This window comes from Chionomys nivalis, chromosome 1, assembly GCF_950005125.1.
Source record: "Chionomys nivalis chromosome 1, mChiNiv1.1, whole genome shotgun sequence".
NCBI lineage: Eukaryota > Metazoa > Chordata > Mammalia > Rodentia > Cricetidae > Chionomys > Chionomys nivalis.
In genome coordinates, this window is record NC_080086.1 from 45765443 (window position 1) to 45788893 (window position 23451).

At 35.6% G+C, this 23451-nt stretch overlaps 1 protein-coding gene across 3 annotated transcripts in view; it reads right to left on the reverse strand.

Moving 5' to 3' along the window:
* Positions 1 to 23451, reverse strand: part of LOC130873039 (contactin-6) — a 370643-nt gene that overhangs the window by 12274 nt on the left and 334918 nt on the right. For all 3 annotated transcript variants that reach the window (XM_057767572.1, XM_057767557.1, XM_057767564.1), the window contains 8 exons: positions 18059 to 18234; positions 17605 to 17722; positions 16851 to 17009; positions 14934 to 15083; positions 11764 to 11834; positions 6325 to 6559; positions 6089 to 6204; positions 4031 to 4217 (listed from right to left, as the gene is read on the reverse strand). In XM_057767572.1, coding sequence (XP_057623555.1) covers positions 4031 to 4217; positions 6089 to 6204; positions 6325 to 6559; positions 11764 to 11834; positions 14934 to 15083; positions 16851 to 17009; positions 17605 to 17722; positions 18059 to 18234 — 1212 coding nt within the window. The remainder of the gene's footprint in view (positions 1 to 4030; positions 4218 to 6088; positions 6205 to 6324; positions 6560 to 11763; positions 11835 to 14933; positions 15084 to 16850; positions 17010 to 17604; positions 17723 to 18058; positions 18235 to 23451) is intronic.

A 23451-nucleotide genomic window follows, 5' to 3' on the forward strand; every position in this document is an offset into this window, starting at 1 on the left:
TAAGAATATGTCTGAACTATTGGCCAAACAGTCTTGCAATTAAAATGGTTTCTGTATAATTATTCAGGTCTGGGTGGCCAGGAAACAAAAGTGCAGTCTCCATCTACAGCTTACTGGTTGGTATCCCCCGGCTTGCTCTGTGTGCTTTCTCATAGAACCCAGGATCACCAGTCTAGGGACAGTACCACCCACCATTTGCTGGGCCCTTCCCCCATTGATTACTAATTGAGAAAATACCTTATAGCTGGATCTCATGGAAGCATTTCCTCAATTGAGACTTTTTCCTCTCTGATGGAACTAGCTTATGTCCAGTTGATACACAAAACCAGTCAGTTCACACACCTTATCTCAAAGTAGTTGGATGTATTCCTGAGTTTGTCCTTTAGCTTCCACAGAAATATGCACATAGGAGTATAATCTTCACACATATTGCAATCACACCAGAAACTTTCACACAATATTTACATGAGTCAAAATGATAGTGCGTTGATAAGTTAGAATTCATGTCCCCATTTCTCTCACCCTGGAGTCGTATCTTTTTGAAGACTGTTTTACAATAATCCAAAGTTATATGAATTCTCTACAGACACAAATATATTGAAGAAGGGAATTGTTAGAGTCATAAAGAGAACATTTCCCTCTCATTAGGACACTGAAAACTGAGGGTTTACTTAATAACATTAAAAAAATAGTTGTAGATATACTATTTATGTATAGGTACCACCAGATCACTTGCCCTTTGCAACTTTGTCTGCTGTGGTTTTCTGTAGTGAACTTCAACTGCATCAAAGAGAACTTTCTGTGGTAAGTGACGAGAGCTACACTTAACTACATATATAAATATTAATATTTAGAATGTAGTCAGGAATTATGATAATTTATTAAAATAGTAGGTGTAAGTTTGCCTCCAAGATCCATTACCTCCCTAGACTCAGGAGTCAGTTAGGTTTACAATACTAACCCAACTCTTACAACTGAGACCACAGATCATTACAGAAGAGAGAAGAGAACTAATAAGAGAAACGTGAGAAGGGGAGGATGGGGGGAGCTTTGGAGAATGGGATGGTTGGGATATAAGTAGGGTGGATACGGGAACAGCAAAATATATAACCTAATTAAGGGAGCCATCTTAGGGTTGGCAAGAGACTTGACTCTAGAGGGGCTCGCAGGTATCCGGGGAGATGTCCCCAGCTGGTACCTTGGGCAACTGAGGAGAAGGAACCTAAAATGACCCTATCCTATACTGATGGATATCTTGCATATCACCTTAGAACCTTCATCTGGCCATGGATCGAGATACAGAGACCCAATTTGGAACAACAGACTGAGCTCTTAAGGTCCAAATGAGGAGCAGAAGGAAGGAGAACATGAGCAAGGAAGTCAGGACCACGAGGGGTGCACCCACCCACTGTGACAGTGGAACTGATCTATTGGCAGCCCACCAAGGCCAGCTGGACTGGGACTGAATAAGCATGGGTTGAAACCGGACTCTCTGAACATGGCAGACAATGAAGGCTGATGAGAAGCCAAGGACAATGGTACTAGGTTTCGATCCTAATACATAACTGGCTTTGTGGGAGCTTAGCCTGTTTGGATGCTCACCTTCCTGGACCTAGATAGAAGAGGGAGGACCTTGGTCTTCCCGCAGGGCAGGGAATTTGGACTGCTCTTCAGTATCGAGAGGGAGGGGGAATGGAGTCGGGGGAGGAGAAGAGGAGTGGGGATAGGGGAAGGGGAGTGGGGGGAGGGGGCAATATCTGGGAGGAGGGGGAGAAAAATGGGAAACGGGGAGGAGGCAGAAATTTTAATTAAAAAAGAATAAAATAAAATAAAATAAAAAAAGAGACAGAAGAACAAGAAGTTTGTTGTGAGAGAAACTTTGTCTCTCACAATGGAATGTGAGAGAGGCTACACCCATGATGTCTAATCAACAGGGCCATATAAAGAAGACCTAAACAATATAACAAAGGAAGGATATGCTAATGCAAGTGGGAAATTAAAGTTTTACACCTAAACTAAGAAGGACAGTAAACTGGAGGATGCTTAGAGTAAGAATAATGGTCTTCCCAGGGAGGAGTTTCACTTGATATTGGCTATCAAATACCAAATGCTTAGCCCTAAATCATATACCCATAAGTAACATTGTACTGGTTAATTTTTTCATTGTTGTGGCAGAACCCAGTGTTGAAGGCAATTTATGCTATAAAGTATAAACTGGGTTATAGTTTCTAAAGTTTATCATCCACAAAGACAGAGCAAATGCAGGGTGGTATGAATACCTTAGAGTTCTCATTTTGATTCACAAACAAGAGACAGAGAAAGTACACAGGGAACAGCATGAGTCTTTTAGAATATCAAAGCCTTCAATCAAGAGCAAACTATTTATCTTTCCCAAGTAATTCCAATGGTGGGACAAATATTCCAACATATGAGCCTATGAGGACCTTTCTTATTTAAACTACCATAGTCATAATACAAATATAGAATAAAAATAATACATTGATTGAGTCAACTCATTTTAAAACAGGAGGAGGAACAGGAATACATGCTCATGTAGTGTTTTTCTGAAAAAAATTTCTATCCATTCTATCTCAAGTTAGCAAAATAAAGTAAAACAGAGCATGGAAATTTCAGTTACTTATACTATAACAGACACTCAGAAACTGCACTTAAATGCCAAGGAACACATGGTAACTAAAGGCCACATAAAAGTCCAAAATCTTTGTCTCCATGTTTTGTCCTTTGAGTCACTCTTCTGTTTATCTCATCTGTTTGGAGGCGTATCTTAGACATGTTCTTAGCCCATATGCCTACTAAGTTTTAAAAAGACACTGGTCATTGTCATTCCCCTGCATACTGTCTTCGAGAAGACTTGAATTTGGCTCCCATCATCTATCTATGATGCTTATAATCACTTGTAACTCCAACTCTAGGTGTACCTGTTATCCTCTTCTGACATCAGCAAGTGTATACACACACACACACACACACAAACACAGGTGCAACCTCATGAACACAAATAAAAAATAAAATTAACCCTTTTAAGAAAAAAGAAAAGCAATCTCCATAAATATATTTAATCAGAGTATCTATAGAAGAAAGAACACATAGTGATCAGAAAGTTCAACGTTGGGCACCACTATAAACTTCAGACTTTGAAGAGGAAAAAGTTAGGGCAAGGAGCAAAGAGTTTGTATATATAAGATTTGGACTGAGTCCTGGTTCAGTACCTAGAGTGAAATATCTCTCACCTTCTCATATTAATGCAATATGTATCTTTGGGTCTTTTCACTACTCTACACATATATTTTTAGTAACACTTGATATTATTTGAGCTAGTAAAGTAGCTACATACATTCCTCTCTCAAGGAAAAAGAGAGAGCAGTGAGGCAAGGTATCACTATATGTAGACAATTATATGTGATGACTGAGGTTGCATACTGGAGCAGAAGCAATTATTTTATGGCAAACAACTTATTAGCTTTAAAAATAAAGACTTCTTTGAAATACTTTGCAGAACCACAGCTATAGTGATAAGTAGATCATCACTTGGCAATGACTGTTTTTAACTTATAGTTTTTATAAAACTCAGAATTTACTAAAATTGGAATTAGATCTTTATTATTAACTATCTTTTTGACCTTGACTAAATTATATGAGAATACAAATAGTTTTGCTTTTGTCCTTATGCAGACGAGATGATTAAAACCGTGAAGAATAAGTGACCAACTTGTCTTCTATGAGAGGTCAGTATTTTAGCACATTTTGTAGGAAGCAATGAAGATCCTAGTCTTAAGAACTATTCTTTTCTATCATAGATATAATCAAACTCCTTTCTTTTTAGAATTCTAAAAATAGCCAGGTAACTTATTTTAGTTATTGTCACATAGTGTAAAACAAACAAAGCCACCAAACAGACTCAGCAGTAAAACCATCTGGTAGGAAGGATGAAATGAATACAGAGCACATAAAATGTAACCATTTACAGATTAGTGACAAAACCTTGATTAGGATATATATATATACTTACGGGACTTTTTAGTTGTGACATTGACTGGGGGACTTGAGGGTCCTGTCCCGGCAGTGTTGTAGGCTCTCACAGAGGCAAAGTAAATTGTATTAGCTCTTAGGCCTGTAATGTTCTTGGTTGTGACATTTCCACTGACTCTACTTTTTCCAATCATAGATTCTTTGGAGTTGTCTGTCCAATATAAGACCTAAGTGGCAAATAATGGTAAACAAGTTACTGTTTTCTGAAAATATAACAACTCCTGGAGTATTGTAAGATGACACAAGTATAAATGATAAAACATGTGTTTAATTAAAATGAACCCAAACACAGAAAAATATTTAATATTTATGGAAACTAACACAGAAATATTTACTGTGAAAGAAGAGAACCTAAATATTTTTAGGCCACTAAAATAATTAAGGAAATACCAGAAGGTTATCAGCTTTAACAAAAGGCATAATAATTCAGACGAAAACAAATTCATTGCCATCAATCAACTTCTCAGTTCTGATATTTTGGTATTACCATTTCTTTCAGAGTTCTTAGAGTCTCAGAACAATTAATAACTAAATTCACTATAGTCACTTGCTATGCAACAACATTGTTTCAGACACACTGAAGCAAGACAACAGAATACAAAGTTCTGTAAGAGCTCTTAAGCCCCCAAGTTGGAATTTCTATGTGTAAAGAAAGCATAGGATGAATTCCAAAGAGGGGGAAATGAAAATAGTTGATCTTTGGAAGAAAACCAATGTTGGTCAGTGAGGAGCATAGAATTTAGATAAATAGCAGGGCTTGGGGGGATGATGTTTGATATTCTAGATATTTTCAAAAACACTTGCCTTTGGAGGATAAGATTTTGTTTTTCTCAGAGGGATTATGGGAAAGGGGGGGGAAGAAAAAGGAAAAAAATAAAGATCATTTTTTTTTAAAAAGGCATTGTTCTATAAAATATCAATGCCCTGACACACTGGAATTGCAAAATAAAGAACAATAAGTGATTAATGATGTTCTTACAAATGTATTTTACTTCATTCTGTAGACTTTAATTGGAAGAAATCTGAATTGTTTTTCCCTTTGTCACTTTGATCCCTTGACCTTGATAATTATATATCTTAGAGTCAGTAAAATTCTATGGTTTAAGATCTACAACAGTTGAACTTTTCCACTCTTTAAGAATAGAGTGACTATAGTTTGAATAATTAGATAATGCAGTTTCATGATAATCTAAAGAAAAGTTATCGTGTTAAAAAAAAATTCCCATGAGCTCTGTCCTCTCAACTGATTTTCAACCATTATTTTTGATGTATACTCGCAATGTTGTAGGTCACTCATGTTAATTAATTGCAACTATGTACTGATTAAAACAGATATTTTATAATGGTAAATTTGTTAGCTTAAGACCACTAGGAAATATTCCCATCTCCTTATCTCTGTCTTGAGTTAAAACATTGAAGCTTGAATCTTCAATGCTACACCAAAGCACTGTGTATTGAAAGAGCCACAGGCCAATGAAATTATGGGGAGGTAGAGGAATCTTAAAGAAGTGATGCCTTCTAAAGAGAGACAGATCATTAATGTCACATCCTTGAAAGAGATAGGGTGACACTGTACCTGTACTTATCATTTTCTGGGTGCCATGACAAGCATTTTCCCCTTCCTGGTATTCTCAGAGGTAGCATGTCCTCACTGTGGCCCCCAAATCAATAAGCCAATTATATTCTGAAGCTCTGTAACTGTTAGCCAAAGTAAATTAATAATGCTTTTATTTATTAAAAATATTTTTGTATATGTATACAGCTGTGTAAAAGTATGTGCATTTGCTTATATGACCATGTGTATCTTTGCAAGTAGAGGCAAAAAAGAGCATCTCCCTCCAGCATCCCCTAACCCCTATTTTCCACATTCTTCTTTTAAAGTATTCTTGTAGCTGTTTGGACACATTGCTATAAAGCAGAGTAACAACAGATGTACTGTTACATAACAGGAAAAGGGGCGTCTTAATAAACATCTGTGTAAAAGCTATTGTGTCATGAGCCTCTGCATCATATGAAGAATAAAGTCAATGTGGATTACCTCATAGCCCAGCACTCTTCCAGTATTTCTATTCCAAGCAATAGCATTCCAGGAAACCTCCATTTCAGAAGCAGAAAAACTCTGCACAGAAGTTCCTCTTGGGGCCAGCTGAGGTTCTACCATCAAAGGAAAAGACATCACTATATTTAATAGAGAACCTCAAGGAAAACAAAACCAAAATAAGAGAATTGTTCATGGGAACAAAATAAATCATCCCAGCATTAAAGGCAGCTTACCATCTTCCCCAGAGTAGACAATGGACACAGTACTCAGGGATCCTTCTCCTTCATTGTTGTACACTCCTACTTTCACTTCAAAGGGAGACAGGGGCATGATGCTCTCATTTCTGTAAATGAACCTTGATGATTCAACAAGAGCTACCCTTTCTTTCATCCAGGTTGTTGAGCCCACTGGCCGGAACATGACAATGTATCCAAATCCCTCTCCATTCTGAAGTTCTTCTGGAATGGACTTGGGCAGAATGGAATCAACCATTGAGTCATCCTAAAGAAATCTTGTGCACTATTATTATATTTGTTGATCACATAATGGATTCTTCTATAAAGCAGTTTTAGATAATTATAATATTTAATGAAGAATTACAGATACTTTTATTCAGAGCATCATTTAAAAAATGACTCTAATGCAAGGAACTTATAGAGAGAGCTAAACTTTTCAAAAAGAAATATAAATAATGTATGACATATTTTATCTCTCCCATAGGTACATTAATAAATTGTAATGATAAAATACACTAGAACACTAAAAGCTTTAATGATATAAGCTATAACATAATCTTACATGAATTTTTAAGCTCAACACCAAATTAACTTATTAACTATTTATCGCATGCTAAATATACTTTATTTTCAATATTTTGAGAAATTCTAAGATGAATGTAATATACTCACTTTTAATAACATACACTGTAGGAAATAGAGTATTTTATTCAAAGGTATAAGGAAACATTCAGTCTATTAAAGCATATGCCTCACAAACATAATCACTGTGTATTTGTCTTTACAAAATATATACACATCATGAATTTTCAAAAAAAATAAAATTTCACTGAGCACCTTTAATATTTCTTCTCACTAAACAAAAGTAGGTATGTGTTCTTTCAGAACATTGTATAGATGAAAACTGTAGTTATATGAACTCAGCAAGAAAAAATGAAATTCTGCTTATATCTGAACAAACATCTCACCTGATTATAGCTACATCTTATCTATGAATCAATGGAATTTACTGCTTTTCTATAGGAAAAATACTTCTGTTTGATTATTTTGTTAATTTTTTGTAATGTGTATGTGACCCAGTACAATCCCAGTGGTTTTCGTGGTCACATATCTACTTATTGAATCCATTTGGCTTGCTGCTTGCACCAAATCCTCCAGTTATATACTCCAGAACCAAAAGAATCTTACACCATATACCCTAGATTCTGTGATAAGTTCTGCTATAGACTCTTATGCTCTATAGCAACTAATAAACTCAAATGATTCTTCTTACAAGGTTTCAATATGAAGCCTGGGGTCTGGAAGGTAATGAAGTAAAACCAGTCTAGGCAATAAGTAGAAAATATGAGAAAGAGAGAACATTGAGGTGTTAGAGACAATTGTTATGTGTTTTAAGCTCTCTGGCAAGAGAGTTTGCTCATCAGGTAAAGGTGCTTGTAGCTCATTTAGATGACCTGGAGTCTATTTCTGGATTTATATGGTGGGAGGAGAAAAATACACCTGAAGGCTGTCTTCTGACCTTCAAATGGACACATGCATGCATATGAGCACACACAACCCACATGAGGAAAATAAATGAATGTAATAAATATCTTTAAAATGTTCTACAGTAAGTATGAAGGAAATAGAATTTTACTATCATCCAGGTGCAAAACTTCAAGCAAAGGAAATGTGTATGTAAAGCTGTATGCCCCACGTTGAGTGCCAGATGAAGAAGGACACTTAAAAGAAATCTCACACTAGCTCAGAATTGAGAAATAGACATTTATTTTGGGGTGGACTCAAAAATCAGAATCCTCTGCTGTAATGGAGATCAGAAACTGAATACTACAGCTGGAAAAGAGACAGACACATGTGCTACATCAACATAAATAGTATAAGAGGCCACATCCTAGTGAGTGGGTAACTAATGGCTGTAGGACTTCCTACAGCACACAAGAAACTGGGAGTGTTGGTTCTTGACTACAAGAAACCTGAGCATGGACAAGAACTCCCCTGGTCTACAGTGATGGACAACGTTCCACTTACTCCATTGACCACATACTCAAATGCAGACACTTTTCAAATCCTCTTGACTTTCCAGATTTAAAATAAAACCCCATTAATCGAGATGACTATGGAACAGTCTAACAAACAGAGTGAAAAGATGAGAAAACCACAGCAGGTGAGATGGAACAAGAGTAATACTTTTTATTTTGTGTTTAGGAAGACTCGAATTAGCTACTTAATTTGGAAAGGTTAGGAAGAGGTTTGTAAGAATTCAGCAACTTGCATTGGATTTATTTTGAGGCTTCTTTATTTTCAGATATAATTGCAATGTTTAGTTCTATAAGCAGAGGACAACTCCTTGCCTATTCATACATAGATTGCAGGCTAGTTTTGAAAATAAGAATTTAGGTAACAGAGTACCATATACTGAATGAAGGTGTCATGCAATTCAGAGAGTGAGCATCACATAGGACAAGTAAGAGGGAAAGGAGGTAACAGTGGAAATAATGTAAGTATGCATGAAATTCTCAAGTTATAGAAAATAAAGATTTAAGAAACATAGCCATACATCTTCATTTTTGTGTACATATATAAACATATATGTACATATGTTTTATATATACATATAATACATATAAATGTACATATGTTTATACACACACACCTTGGTATTATAATAATAGAGTGAAACTTTATAAAGGAGACAAAATTATCTACAATGTTCAATATTTTCATCATGCATAGGCTTGCCAACCTTAGTCATAGGCCTTTATCATCATGCTTTTCCTATATCCCTGTTTATGGCCATATTGGATATGACACACAACTTTACACCTCAACTAGTAGACACCACAAAATAAAGATGAATAATACTATTTACTTTGTGTTTGTTTGTACCTGATTTACTTCTAATATCATAGATATGGTGCCAAATTTTTCAATGTAGTGATTTTAATTCATAAAATTACAAAATATACCATCACCCACAAAACACATATAGAGTACATAAAGACAATCATAGAAGAAACAAAGCATTTCTGATCTTGGAGGAGAAGAAAAAATATGGGAAGAAATCTGTAAAACTCACATCTACTGGAAGAAAGATTCTTATACAGCATCTGATGAATATAGACATCTAAATTTTATATTCACCATCAAAACCAAAAGCAATATTTTAGCTAAACTCACTTGAAACATCAAATCGAATGGCCAAAAATAATGTTTGACTGACTACTTAAAGCATCTGTGGGAAAACTTGTTCGGTATGAGTTAGGACAACATGGAAGAGTATGGAGTAAGAATCGTATGTTCAAATGTTCAGTACCTGCTGTGGGAGCTCCTTCCGCTCCTTCAACCAATAGCCTTTAAGATATCAGCCCACTTGGATCTGGTTTCTTTTGCTTTATAAAGAGGCCTGTTTTTCCAGTAGGATTTGCTGAAGGAGGCAGAGGCAGGACAGACTCCAAAGCTACAGAGAAACCCTGTCTCGAAAAACATTATATATATATATATATATATATATATATATATATATATATATATTCTGACTTTTTAAAGCAAATGAGACCACACCCAAGTGGGTTGGTATCTTAAAGGCTATTGGTTGAAGGAGCAGAAGGAGCTCTTGCAGCCAGTGCCCACTATAACATGAGAGGCCTGCTCATTGGGGTTTCTGCCCTGCCCAGTTCCCCACAGCTAGCAAGCCCCAAGAAAATCACAAAGAGTTCTCCATAAGTTATAAAACTGATTGGCCCATTATCTCAGTCTTCTTATTAGCTCTTGTAGCTTATATTAACCCATTGTTCTTATTTATGTTAGTCACATGGCTCGGTACCTTTCACAGCTGGGTAGGTTACAACTTGCTTCTTGGTAGTCTGGGCAGGAATGGGAGGAATGGGCTTCCTTCTTCCTAGAATTCTCCTGTTCTCATCCCCCTCCTCTACTTCCTGTCTGGTTGACCCACCTGTACTTCCTGCCTGGCCAAGCAGCACTTATTTCAAAATATGATTGACAGAATATAGACAATTCTCCCGCACCAGCCCACCTAATCCATGTTTTATATCTGTTCCCCTTAAATGACAGCTCTGTACCCTATATCATAACCTTTTTTGGAGGGGCATGAGTCTCTCTTGGTGGCCCACAAAACCCTGCAGTTCTGCACAAATATGTCTCCCCTCTCCCTTAGGCCTGGAATATTCTATGCTCTTAGTTCACAGATCCTACCAAAGAGTATTAATGGAGGGCACCCTATAATCTAAGCATTGTGTTCCATAATAACCACATGAAATAAGTGACGTAGAAGCAAGGATCAATTCTAGGGCATCTACAGTAGGTCTCTCACTGTTATTTATAAGCTAGAGGAGCAACATTTACTCCCTAGTCTACCCCCATATTGTCAGGATGAATGATTAACATTGTCTAACAATGGCTTGCTCATTCTCTTTTCTTTTTCTATCTGTTGCCGAATTCCTTAACCTTGCCATTAGTGACATTCTGGATCAAATAATTGTTATAGGACTCTGTTTAATGTATCATAGGCTGTTTGACAGCAATCTGGTCTTTACTTGGCTTTCCCATACCTGCCAACACCTAATACCTTGGTTATTAACTACTGAACATTGTGTTTGTCAAATCCCCTACATACTATAGAATTCCTAGCTAAGCAAGTATGGAGTTACAAATGAGGAAATATAGACTGGCTGAAACTGAAGCAGTCAGGCCCAACCTTTCCTCTGTAGGCTGCATGTGACTGGGTAAAGGCATGAATGAATGGATGAATGAATGAATGGTGCCCAACAAAAAAAAAAAAAAAAAAAGAATTTACTTAAAAGGTTAGGAGGAATTTTTAAAATATTGACAACTTGAAAGTAGCAAGACCAGGTTGCAATGTCAAAAGACTAGACACACCTGCTTTGAAGTTTATGATGCCTAATAATAATAAAATTTGTTATCTATAAAAGAAAAATGAAACAAAATGACCAGAAAAGCTATTTGATGCTACTTACTAACATTTCTTCTAGATGCTGGGAAAGAACAGTTGATGTTGTAAAGGGTACTGTTCAAACGATAATCAATTTTTGCCTGTGCTCTACTAAGTCTGCAATATCCCCAATAAAAGAATTTTATAACTAATCAATAAAATAATACCCAACCTACCAGTTATAATTACAAGACTACTGACCACTGCTCAGTAGGTACTGCTATCGTTTTCTAATATGTGAAACAATTTGTGCTGAGTTAGCCACATTCTCTTACTTTAGTAGAAATAAAAATGACCTAATACCATTCTTAAATCATTTATCGTTAGGGTGATGTACATTTTTGCCCTAAATTTTTATACAGAGGATACTCTGTAACAATCAAATTAAGCTTTGTTGTTTTTCAGTATTCTCCCTGGCTAGCTAAATGTTTCTCATTCAAAAATAACGTAGTCGGACAGAAAATTACCTCCCACGTAATGACAAGCTCCGATCTGCTTCCACCGCCTCCATTGATATTTGCTGGTGCCACAATGGGGACTGCAGACAATCAAGAGAAATGTGGATAGTAAGGATGAAAGAAATAACTTCATCATGAAGAGTTCTGTTTGGGAGGGTTTCACCTTTCAAAGCTCTCACCCTGGCAGACTGAGAGAGTGTTGAATTTTTAATGAACATAAATGATGTTTACACATATCCAAATTTCCAAGAGAGGGGACACAGTTTTGTTTGATACATGGGCACCTTGGCTCCAAAATTAATTAAAAATCAAGCAACATCGTGTGTTTGACATTATTATGCATCATCTACTAATTGGCAAAATGATGTTGCATTCAGATGGTAACGGTGACACTGCTGATTTAGTGCCTAATTATACAGTTGTGCTGTAAACAAGTTACTCAGGCAGTACATTAATTAATTATTTTTTGTCAATAAACAAGCTGGATGTTTTTCCTTTCTTAACCATCAGGATGTTTTAACATTTAAAATTAAATTCTTGTGCTCAAATTACTCTGGAGAGAATAAGAGTAATTTTTAACTTTTCCCTTGTAAAATCAGAGTTTTCTCTTGTACAGAAAGTCACTGAGGGGCTGTGACTTCAGCTTAATCTTCAGATCTAAGACAAAGGCACCTGATAATACTGATACAATAATATGAATATGTTTTTCAATTCTAAGTCTATGAGGACTGCAGTGGTAAACATGGCTCATGGTAAATTGCAAACATTAAAAGACCTAGCATATATCTCAAAGAGAGTACATAGTCAGAATACAGATTTTAACACATGCGTAGAGGGATTAAAAATATTCCTTCTGTTGACATAATACAAAGCAAACTAAATCTAATATTGGATAAAGATGCTATGTATGCAGCATGTCGAACTGTGTAAAATTATTTACATGGCACCATTTTTGTCCAAGGTTCAGAAGTTGGGAATAAGATCACTGGGTATGGTTGGGGATTATAGTCAGAGATAAAAATGTGTGTGTGTGTGTGTGTGTGTGTGTGTGAGTGAGTGTGTGTTTTGGGGAGAACTCAACTACTTATGTCAGTTTTTTTTTCAGACTATTGTGAATAAATTGTGACTAAAGAATTATAGGTTCTTTACTTCATTCTTTTATGCAGATGTATTAGCTCCATCAGCAATATCAGCAATTAATGGCATGATAATTGATAATTTGATGCTCCTTCTTAAGATAGCATTTTCCAACATACATTTTAAGGTTCAGTTTACCCTTCACTTTGTTTGCTTATTCTTTTCATAAAGTTCATCTTTACATAAGCTGTAATGTCTAAGTATTATCATTCATTTTGTCAAAAATGGTATGATCAGGGTAATGTCTACAAGAGTTACTCAATATATAGTACTTGACAGCTTCATATATATTCAAGACCTTTCCATAGTTAGTTATCTAAGTAATATTGTCACATCAAGCTAAATTGTTTTTTTTCTATTTTCCAATGTAATGAGAAGCAGAAAAACACTTTCTTTTAAAGATTATTTATATAATTTATGTATTTTGTATTTGTGTAAACATACACCATGCATTTGCAGGTGCTTGTGGAAATCAGACAGGGGTGCTAGAGCTGGAAGTACAGGGAACTGTGAGTCATTCAGTCTGGATGCTATAAACACAAGCCAGGTCCTCTGAAAAAGCAGGAAGCAAAGAACTCTTAACTTCTGAGCCATATCTTCATCCCCTACTTTCTTTATTCAGTTTAACATGTACTAGCCTTAATATTAAAACCATATTGAAAAAAGTTGTTCTTTAATTACCAGAAAGAGGGTGTGGCCTTTTTCATACTTTAGTATGATAGAGTATACCTTTATAGAATATCAGTGTGAAAATCTCCAAGTCTTATTGTTCAAGAGAGTAACAATGGTCATTACGCATGCAAATGTTACTTCATTAACCACAATTTTAGTCAACCTTGCCAAAACAAGTGAAACAGTGGCTGGAAAAAATCCTAGAAAATAAAGCTAGTGTCCAGAATCAGAAGGATGCACCTGAATCTTAGGGTCCAAGGTGGAACTGAAGTCACTGCTCATGTGGGTGGAGAGTAAAGTGCTATTTGGACAATTCTGGGTGGGGAAATCCATCGTTAAGGGTTCAAATACAGAATAATAGAAACAAAGAGGTGTTTTATAGGTCCTGCTCTCAGTCCATCCTCCATAAAATAAAGGAACCTCCCATTCACTTTCACATTTCAACGTGATTTAATTCAGTGTTAGTATTATCAAATATATTTATTTTGATAATCTATTCTAAAGCAAAAGAATGGTGTCGGGTGTGGGATGTGCCTTGCTTTTTAGGGCACTTGTCTGGCATGGGCAGGCCTCTGAATTCCATTCCTAGAATTACAAAAACAAAACAAAAGAAAAGAAAACAAAAACCTTTCCTTTCAAATGAAATTATTAGTATCTGATAATTTTGATAATTGTTCATCCTTTATGGAAATAACTTAACCCATGTTTTTTAAACTAGGACAGCAAGATCAAAGGTGTTTTATATTTACTTGGTGGAAAAAATGAATTATATGAGCTTTAGATGACAAAAGACTAAGTATGCTATCGGGGAATTAAAGGCTGAGGTGAAACGAGGGTATGTTATAAAAATGTACAAAGACTTGATTTGGAGTAAGGTTTCACTTGGATTCTGCTGTTCAATGAACTAGCCAGTACTAAATTAGCATTTTTTCAGTAGTTTAGACATTACCTTATTTTCACGAAGAAGAATTTATATTGTTATAACTAGATCAGAGTTGAAAAACAGATAAAAACGAGAATTGGTTGAGTCGAGTAGATGCTATATTAATTATTTACTACCACCTACTAATGAACAAACCCTAACACAATTATAGAGTTCCTACTGAAGAATGGGTAGGAAATATATTATGAATGATGCTTCTGTAAAGCTCTTATTTTAACACATCTGTTTCCATTATCCAACTCAAGTTAAAGCTCGAACTGTGAGAAAGAGATGAGTGGGATTCACCTGGATTTGGTCCAATACAAATGTGAAGACTGGAAACCCTAATTCATCAACACTAATTTTGTTCTTGCAATAGTAAAGGACCCATAAAATACCTTCTTTAAGAACTCTGACAGAAAGGAGTAAACACTGATTTCTTTATTACCTGACGCTTTGGTTCTCAGCAATTCTGATGGCTTGCTTGGCTCTCCAATTCCAATGTTGTTCCCAGCAACGACACGAAATTCATATTCCACCCAAGGACTCAAACCAACTACTGTTGCATTAAATGTCTGTCCATTGAGAATTTCAGGGACTGAAGCAAACAAACAAAAGTCTGATCTGAGTACTTAAGGTCATGAATATGCACTAGTCAAGAGCATAAAATTATCCTTAATTTTTGCATTTGTATACATATGGTGCTGAAAATTATTATTTTTTTAATTTCTGTGAAGGATTATTTAGGAAGTTTGATGAACATTGGATTGATTCTGTTGGTTGCTTTTGGTAGACTGGGTCATTTTCATATTAATTATACTGATCAATAAGAATGGGAGGGCAGTCTTTCCATCCTCTGAAGACTTCTTCAACATTTTTTGTTCAAAGTCTTATAGTTTTTATTATAAAACTGTTTCAGTTGTTTAGTTAGAGTTATTAGAAAGTATTTTAACTTTGGAGGCTCTTATGAAAGGTGATGTATCCATCATTTCTTTCTAGACTGTCATTTGAATATAGGAAGGCTACTGATTTTTATCTGCTAATTTTGTGTCTAGCTACTTTGTTGAAAGCATTTATTAGCTATAGGAATGTCCTCCTGGAGTTTGATGAATAATATTATAGCATCTGCAGAAACTTGCATTCTTTGACTTCTCCCTTTCCTATTTGTATCCCCCTGATCCCCTTCAGTTGCCTTATCACTGTATTGAATGGCTATAGAAAGAAAGAATATTCTTGTCATGTTCTTAATCTTAACGGAAAACCTGTGAGTTGCTCATCATTTGGAATAGTACTGGCTACTGGCTTGCTGTAAATTATCTTTATTATATTGATGTATTTCATACCCCAAGCCTCTCCAAGATTTTTAACATTAAAGGGTGTTGGATTTTTTCACGTCTTCTTGGTAGCTAAGGAAATGACCATGTAGTTTCTGTCATGTAGAATTTTTATGTAATAAATTATTTTGCTGATTTGTACATCCCTGCATCTCTTGGATGAAACTCTGAATCACAGTGGGTAATCTTTTTTAGTTTGTCCTTATATTATGTTTCAAGCATTTTATTGATAATTTTTGCATCTATGTTAATAAGAAATGTTGAGCTATTATTTCTTTTTGTTTGATTTTTTTATTTTGTTGTATTGCCATATAGTTTGGGCATTAATTTAATAATGCCTTCATAAGAAGCATTTGGAAATATTCTTTCAATTTCTGTTTTCTTGAATATCTTGTGGAATATTGGCATTAGTTCTTTTTTGAACATCTTAAAGCAATCAGCACTGAATCTACCAGGCCGTATATGCTGTTGTTGCTGGAATATTTTTTTAATCACTAATTATATTTGGCTATGGGTTTAGGGTCTGTTTAAATGGTTTGTTTCATTTTGACCAATATATCAAGAAATTAATTCATTTCCTTTAGGTTTTCCAGATTGTCAAAGTATATCCTTATGATTCTCTGAGTTTCCTCATTGTCTGTTGGAATATCTTTTTCACTTCTCAGTTTTGAAATTTGATCTTTTTTCTCTTTCTTTTTGTTATTTTGGTTAAATGTTGATTTTTATTCAAGGAATAAATCTTTGTTTTATTGATTTTTTCCTATGGCATATTTGTTACTTCCATTTTACTGATTTTAGCCCTGAGTTTATTTCATCCTATCTACTCTCTTATTTATTCTTGCTTTTTTAAATGCTACCAAGTATATAATTAAGTTATTAATATGAGGTATCTCTAGTTTGGAGTTATAGCTGATAATTTATATTATAAAAATTAAGTATTGTAAAATATGTTTATTAGGGTTATCAAATTAAGATATTATACCAGTGAGTATCATTGTTAGACAATCATCACAAATACGGAAGTCACTTACCTGTAGCAACGGCTTGCCAGCCTACCGAGAAGGGTGTACGAGTCTGGACAGTAAATATTTGAATGGGACTGTTATTATCAGGACCAGGTCTCCAGCTCAGCTGGGAAGTGGTACTTGAAATGTGTTCCACTTTTACATCTTCTGGAGGACCAGGGGGACCTTGAAAAACATCATTTATGACAACTGTGTTGGAAATATTTAAACATATCAATTGAGGACTAGAGTATCTTAGTTTACCTGCAATATATGTAAAGTAAATTACTGAATACAAGCTGACGGTTGTAGATTAAATACTAAAAATCTATCTTATCCAGATGTGTAATCAAGATGACCCATTAAATTAGAAAGGTCATCTCTATAGAGTAGACAATACTAATATATTTATTGAATAACATGTTACAATGAGCTGATTTAAAAATATCCATTCTCCCTCAAATGTAGTTCAAGTAAATGTAACTAATATGGACAAATGTAAAATCCTATGCATTTTATTCTGTTATGACAGTAACTGATTGTTGCAAATAGTAGGCCATTCTAAATTTTAGGAATTGGTACTTTGTGCTAAGCATAGGCATTTATTGCCCATAACCACAGAACCCATATGATGGACTCTTAGAATTAACAAACCAGGAAATTATCTGTTTCTCCCTCATCCCCTTATCCACATTTAATTCCTCAGACAGCTGCCATTTATATATGGACATTTATGATCATGAATAAAGAATAGAACCCCTCTTTCATCATTTCTGCTCACCTCTCACAATGATATCAGCTACAGCAGACAAGCGTTCCAGTGTTGTTTGTACTGTGCATAGATATTTTCCTGAATGTCCTAATTGAATATTCCTTATCATCAAATCCCCAACAGACTCCTGTAGACAGAAAAAAAGAATTGGATGAATGAATAATCACACACAGCAGGTCCTATTTTCTTTACAGCTGGGTAGATATTAAACATAAGACAGTTTTGAAATTAGAAGACATATTAAGATTATTATAGTTTTCTATAATTTATCTCCTTCTTATTCCTGTTAATTGCATCTAGAAAACAAGTATTTTTGTGAAATATATAAAATAAAGCAAAACAAAAACAGATGCAGTTTTCTGTGCAGATTGTGATTGTTTCTGTAATAAAGAGAATGATTATGGACTATGTGGACTCATGTTTAACATGCTTTATTAAGAACTTAACATTTTTAGATACTTACTCCTCCAATTCTTTCAAAATGAGCCACACCTTTCTTTAAGTCTATGACATCTCCGTTAAAGTACCAAACAAATACAACTTCCATAGTAGGGTCATGAGACACTTGGCAGGGTAAAACGATACTCTCACCGACTGTAACATCCATTTTAGATGGTGGTATTGTAATGACAGTTCTCTCTGTTGAGAAAAGATTATGTTTTAAAGGCTTAGAATATGCTAACACATGGTTTTGAATGTTTTGCTAATATTTTACCTCAAAGAAGAAAACAAAACACCATTTGATTTAATATGAAAAAAAATCTTCCTTTTTTCAAACATTATAAATAAATGAGCCATTTGTATCACCCTCACTTCCAAATCTGAGGGAACAGAGCAGAAGAGGGGCAGGAAGATGTTAAGAGAAAGAGATTGGGAGACCTGGTGAGAAGCAGCATTTTGCGGACATGACAAGGCTGCTTCATTGATATCCTCATGGACGCTGTGTTTGCTTGCACTAGATAAAGCCAGTCAACACTGTAGCACAGATCATGAAGAAGTTCCTGAGACCTCCTGTTATGGAGGGACTATGAGTGCTTGATCAGTTTTGGGGGAAGGAGATTATTAAAGTTATCTTTACTTTCTTTCTTTAAAGTGTTCTCATATGTTTGTTTATCTTTGGAGAACTTTCTGATTAGTTCTATGCTGTATATTTAAAATTGCATTATCTTTTTTTTTCTTTTCTTAATAATCAGGGTTTTCAGTTTGTTTGGTTTCATTTTTTTGTTTTTTTTCTGCTTTGTTGTTCCTTGTAATTCTAGTTGTTAATCCTCTTTAACATGTAAAATTAGCAAAGATTTATTCTATTCTGTAGGTTGCTGGTTTGCTCAAATGATACTGATCTTTGCTTTCTTTTAGCTTCCTGTGTCTCACTGATCAATCATTGGTCTCAATATCTGTGCTATCAGTTGTCTCAATGATCATCGTTTACTGTGCCATAGACTTTCCTGTGCTAATGGGAACAAACCTATTCCAAATTTTCTCTATTTTCAGATTCATCCTATCTAGTTTTATGTTGAGCTCCTTGATCTATGGAGAGCTATTAATTTAGAAGCTTCCTGAAATATAAACATATATTCAAGGAATTTAAATGGAGCTATAATATGATTTGGGAGCCAACGTTCCAACTAAATATCTTATACCAATGGAGCTCTACTGAACCCCCTAAATATTACAGCTTATGGCTATAGTTATTAGTTACCTTCCAATTCTAATGGTAATACTCTATTGATGAAGACACACTTACTTTTGCCATCAAGTATGGAGAAATTGAGTGAGTGCCCAACTAGAACCTTCACCCATACACACTAGCATTTGTGGTGTTAAGAGTTACTTTGCACACTATAGTAGGAGGAGAAAATTAATGACTAATATTACCCAACCATAAATCCTGTGACCTTAAAACAGTGAAATTCCTGCAAGATATACTAATATAATAGTGATACAAATGCTATGGAGTAACCAAGCAATTTTTGTTTGGATCTAAGGCCCCGACTATGAGATGAGGACATTAAGATAATTAGAGGCGGTGGGTTTGAGGTGGATGAGAATGATCTAAACACATTATATGGAATTCTCAAAATTTATGATACAGGTCTTAAATTAAACACCATTTCCTTCTTAATTAAGGTGTAAAAAGTAAAGATCTCATAGGACAATATTCCACACTTAGGGAACCACACTATTTTTATATTTTATTCTAAATATCTAGCAATAATATTAAAAAATGCATAGCTACTACTCTAAATAATTAATTAGCTTAAGAATCCATAAGACAAATTACATTTCTAAGTCTAGATACACCACAAGTTGTGTAGTTTTATAATTTCATGCTTATATTTAAAAGTTTGAATGAAACCTATATTAAGAATGCTTATAATGGTCATTTTTTTTCTTTTAACTGAAGGTGAAATGTGAATAGGAAAGATGGGAGTCTCTATATTTGTAAATCCACAATTTTTGATATCAAAATATGTAGCTGTCATAGAAACATTCTTCTTAGGAATATTTCTTTTTTCTAGAGGCCAATGCTTGTTCCACAAGTCCCCCTACATCATGGCATAAAATTTCAAAGTCATTTCCGAGATGAATCTAGGTATCCTGAGTTATAAGAAAGAATAACACTTATAGGCATTTTAGTTATTTATAGTGAAATATACAGCTTTAATTCCAGAGCATTGAGGCTTCACCAACACCAAGATCCATCATTTCTTTCTTTGTTGTTATTTTTTTCCATAAAATCTGTCATGATAACGATTCCACCTCCCCCAACATCTCAATGATCTCTATCACCTCCCCACCCACCCAAATCCACATCCTTTCTTGTTCTGATTCTCATCAAAAGAAACAGGTAGGGTTGGAGAAATGACTCAGTGGTTAAGAACACTGGCTGTTCTATCAGAGGACCTGAGTTCAATTCCCAACACCTACATGGCAGCTCACAACTGTCCGTAACTCCAACTCCAGGAGATCTGCCATCATCACACAGACATGCATGCAGGCTAAACACCAATAGGTATAGAATAAAGATAAATAATTTTTAAAAAACAAACAGGAATCTATAAAAAGTCAAAAGAGATAAATAAGATAAAACAGAAGTAAACAAATCTGTTTAAGACAAAAGCAACATGAAGAAAATGCAAAAGAAACACATATTGACATAGAGACACATTCATTGGAACATATAGAAATCCCCTAAAATCGCAAGATTAGTACTTATATGATATACAAGCAAAAGGTCTATTAGAAAAGAGGAAGAAGGAGGAGAAGGAGGAAGAAGAGAAGGAGAGGAGTAGGGGAAGAAGAAAGAAAAAAGAAGAGGAGGAGGAGAAGGAGCAGGAAGAAAAGAAGCTCAGACAAAGCCTTATGAGATGAAAATAGCTCAAAAATCACATTCAGTTCAGTTTGTGTTAGCTATCTACTCCCAAGCTGATGGAGGAAGGTTATTGGTTAAATAATAAAGAAACTGCTTGGTCCTCATAGGTTAGAACATAAGTGGGTGGAGTAAACAGAACAGAATGCTGGGAGGAAGAGGAAGTGAGCTCAGATGCAGGGCAGCTCCTCTGAGAGACAGACGCCATGCTCTCCTCTCCAGGGCAGATGCAATGAAGCTCCAACCCAGGATGGACGTAGGTAAGAAGCTTCCCAGTAAGCGCACCTTGGGGTGCTACACACATGAATAGAAATGGGCCAAACAGTGTTTAAAAGAATACAGTTTGTGTGTTGTTATTTCGGAGCATAAGCTAGCTAGGCAACCAGGAGCTGGGGTGGCAGGAACACAGCCCGCAGCTCCCACCACAGAATGATGCCCAGACATGGGGCACTGAATCTACAGAAAGCCTGAGAAAGTTTGGGAAAGAATAGAGTAAAACATGTTTTCTTGGTTGCAGCAATTTCTTGGGTCTGCTCTGCTTGCTAAAGGCAAGCAAGTGTTCTCATCTAAAAGAGGCTTCCTGACTCAGCTTTAGCTGCAAAACCCTGCAGCTCATTAAGAGGTCCTGCCACGAAACACTTAAATGGTATTGACAAAAGCTGAACGCATGCTTTTCGGTTTTCAGCTGTAGCAGGAAAAAAGCTGTGGCCTTTAAAAATACCGGCTTTCTGGGCCATCCTGCCAGGGCAAACTCTGACTGTTTGAGGCAGGAGGGCCGACTACAGAGAGAGGACTTGAGTGTTGTCTGTGGACCTAATGCTGCAGCTTGCTTGCTGGCAGGGACCTTGAAATGCTTAGAGTTGTGGCAATAAACGTGGCTATAGCTGGTACCTCAGCTATGAGGCTGGAAAGCTAAGGAATGGGCTGGATCCAGCCTTCAAAGCCATGGCTTTCGTCCTACTGATATTGCTTGGTAAATTAAAGACTCATGTGGTCAGAAAAAGAGAGATATACAGTAAAGAGAGATTCAAAGACAAAGAAAACTTTAAATGATTTACAGTGTGTTTAAAAATATATGCAGGCTAAAAGTTAAAGTTCTTAAAAGTAAAAAAAAAACAAAAATAAGGAAGTAGTTGGGTATGGTAGTACATACCTTTAATCCCAACACTTGGGAGGCAGAGGGAGATTGACCTCTGTGACTTCAAGGTGTGGCAGTACACACCTTTAATTCCAATGCCTGGGAGGCAGAGACAGTTCTGAGAGTTCAAGGACAGCCTGGTCTACAGAGTTATTCCAGGACAAATATATACAGAGAATATAAAATATAAGTAAAAATAAACGAAATAGAGATTAAAACAAAGCCGCACAGAGATGGAAAATACAATGAGAGTCTTGATACTATATGCTATTATGCTCTGTTTGATTGAATGCTGAGGAAGGAGCAACAGCTGCTAAAAGATATTTGTTTATAAATGCTACTGAACTAATCCAACATAGATATTTTGAAAATACCTTGACTTCAGAATTTGGATCTAAGGATATGATACTTTGGAAAAGAGATTCTTCTTTTGTTTTCACAGAGAATGAGACTCTATGGATTGCTTCTTCGATCCCAATATGGTATGATAGACCACGACCTCCTGAAGCGTTGCTGTGAACACCCTTAAAAAATTGCTTCGCTCAACTGCCAACTGAGATGAAACTAGCAGACAGGTTATCCCATAAAAGACCTGAATAACAGCGCCCCCATTCAGCAGGAAGCAGTTTGGAGAGAAAAAACTGCGCCCATGTTCCCAAATATTGTTTATAAATGTTCTTTTACATTTAAAGAGGGAGATGATATAGATGTGAGTAATTTGCATTGATATGAATCTTGGTTTATTGATATAAATTTAAGGTCAATCTTGTTATATGTATATGTATTTCTGATATTGATTAAGGTATTGTGATTGTGTAGTTCATGTAAAAATGTAATGTATATAGGTTGTTAATGGATAATCATCTATAATAGTCAAGTTTCTAGTCATGTTAGATTTTCTAGATGTACATAGATATATTTTATATATACAGTCTTCATATCTTTCAAAGACTACGGAATATGCTATTTAATGTTTTAATAACTTAAGACTTTTCATGACAATAAGACACTCTGCTCCTGGCAGCACCAATCTACTTCAAGAAGAAAGAAGATGGGCATCAAAGAGGAACTTTATGGAGTTTGATAGCCATTTGGGCAAGAAACTGTTCTTGCCTGGACTATTGCATAAACTGGACACAAAGAACCCACAGAGAGAGGACTGCTGAACTTGCCTAAAGGTGAGACAAAATTTCCGGGGGTTCCTAATTCATGAAAGAGTCTGTGAGACATTCTGCAGGACACAGAAGATAGTGACTGAACTGACTTTGAAATTTCCTGCTTCATGGAAATGTCTGCTAGAAACTATGGGCCTGTGGGCTGAAGATGGATGCCCCAATGGTACAGAGGA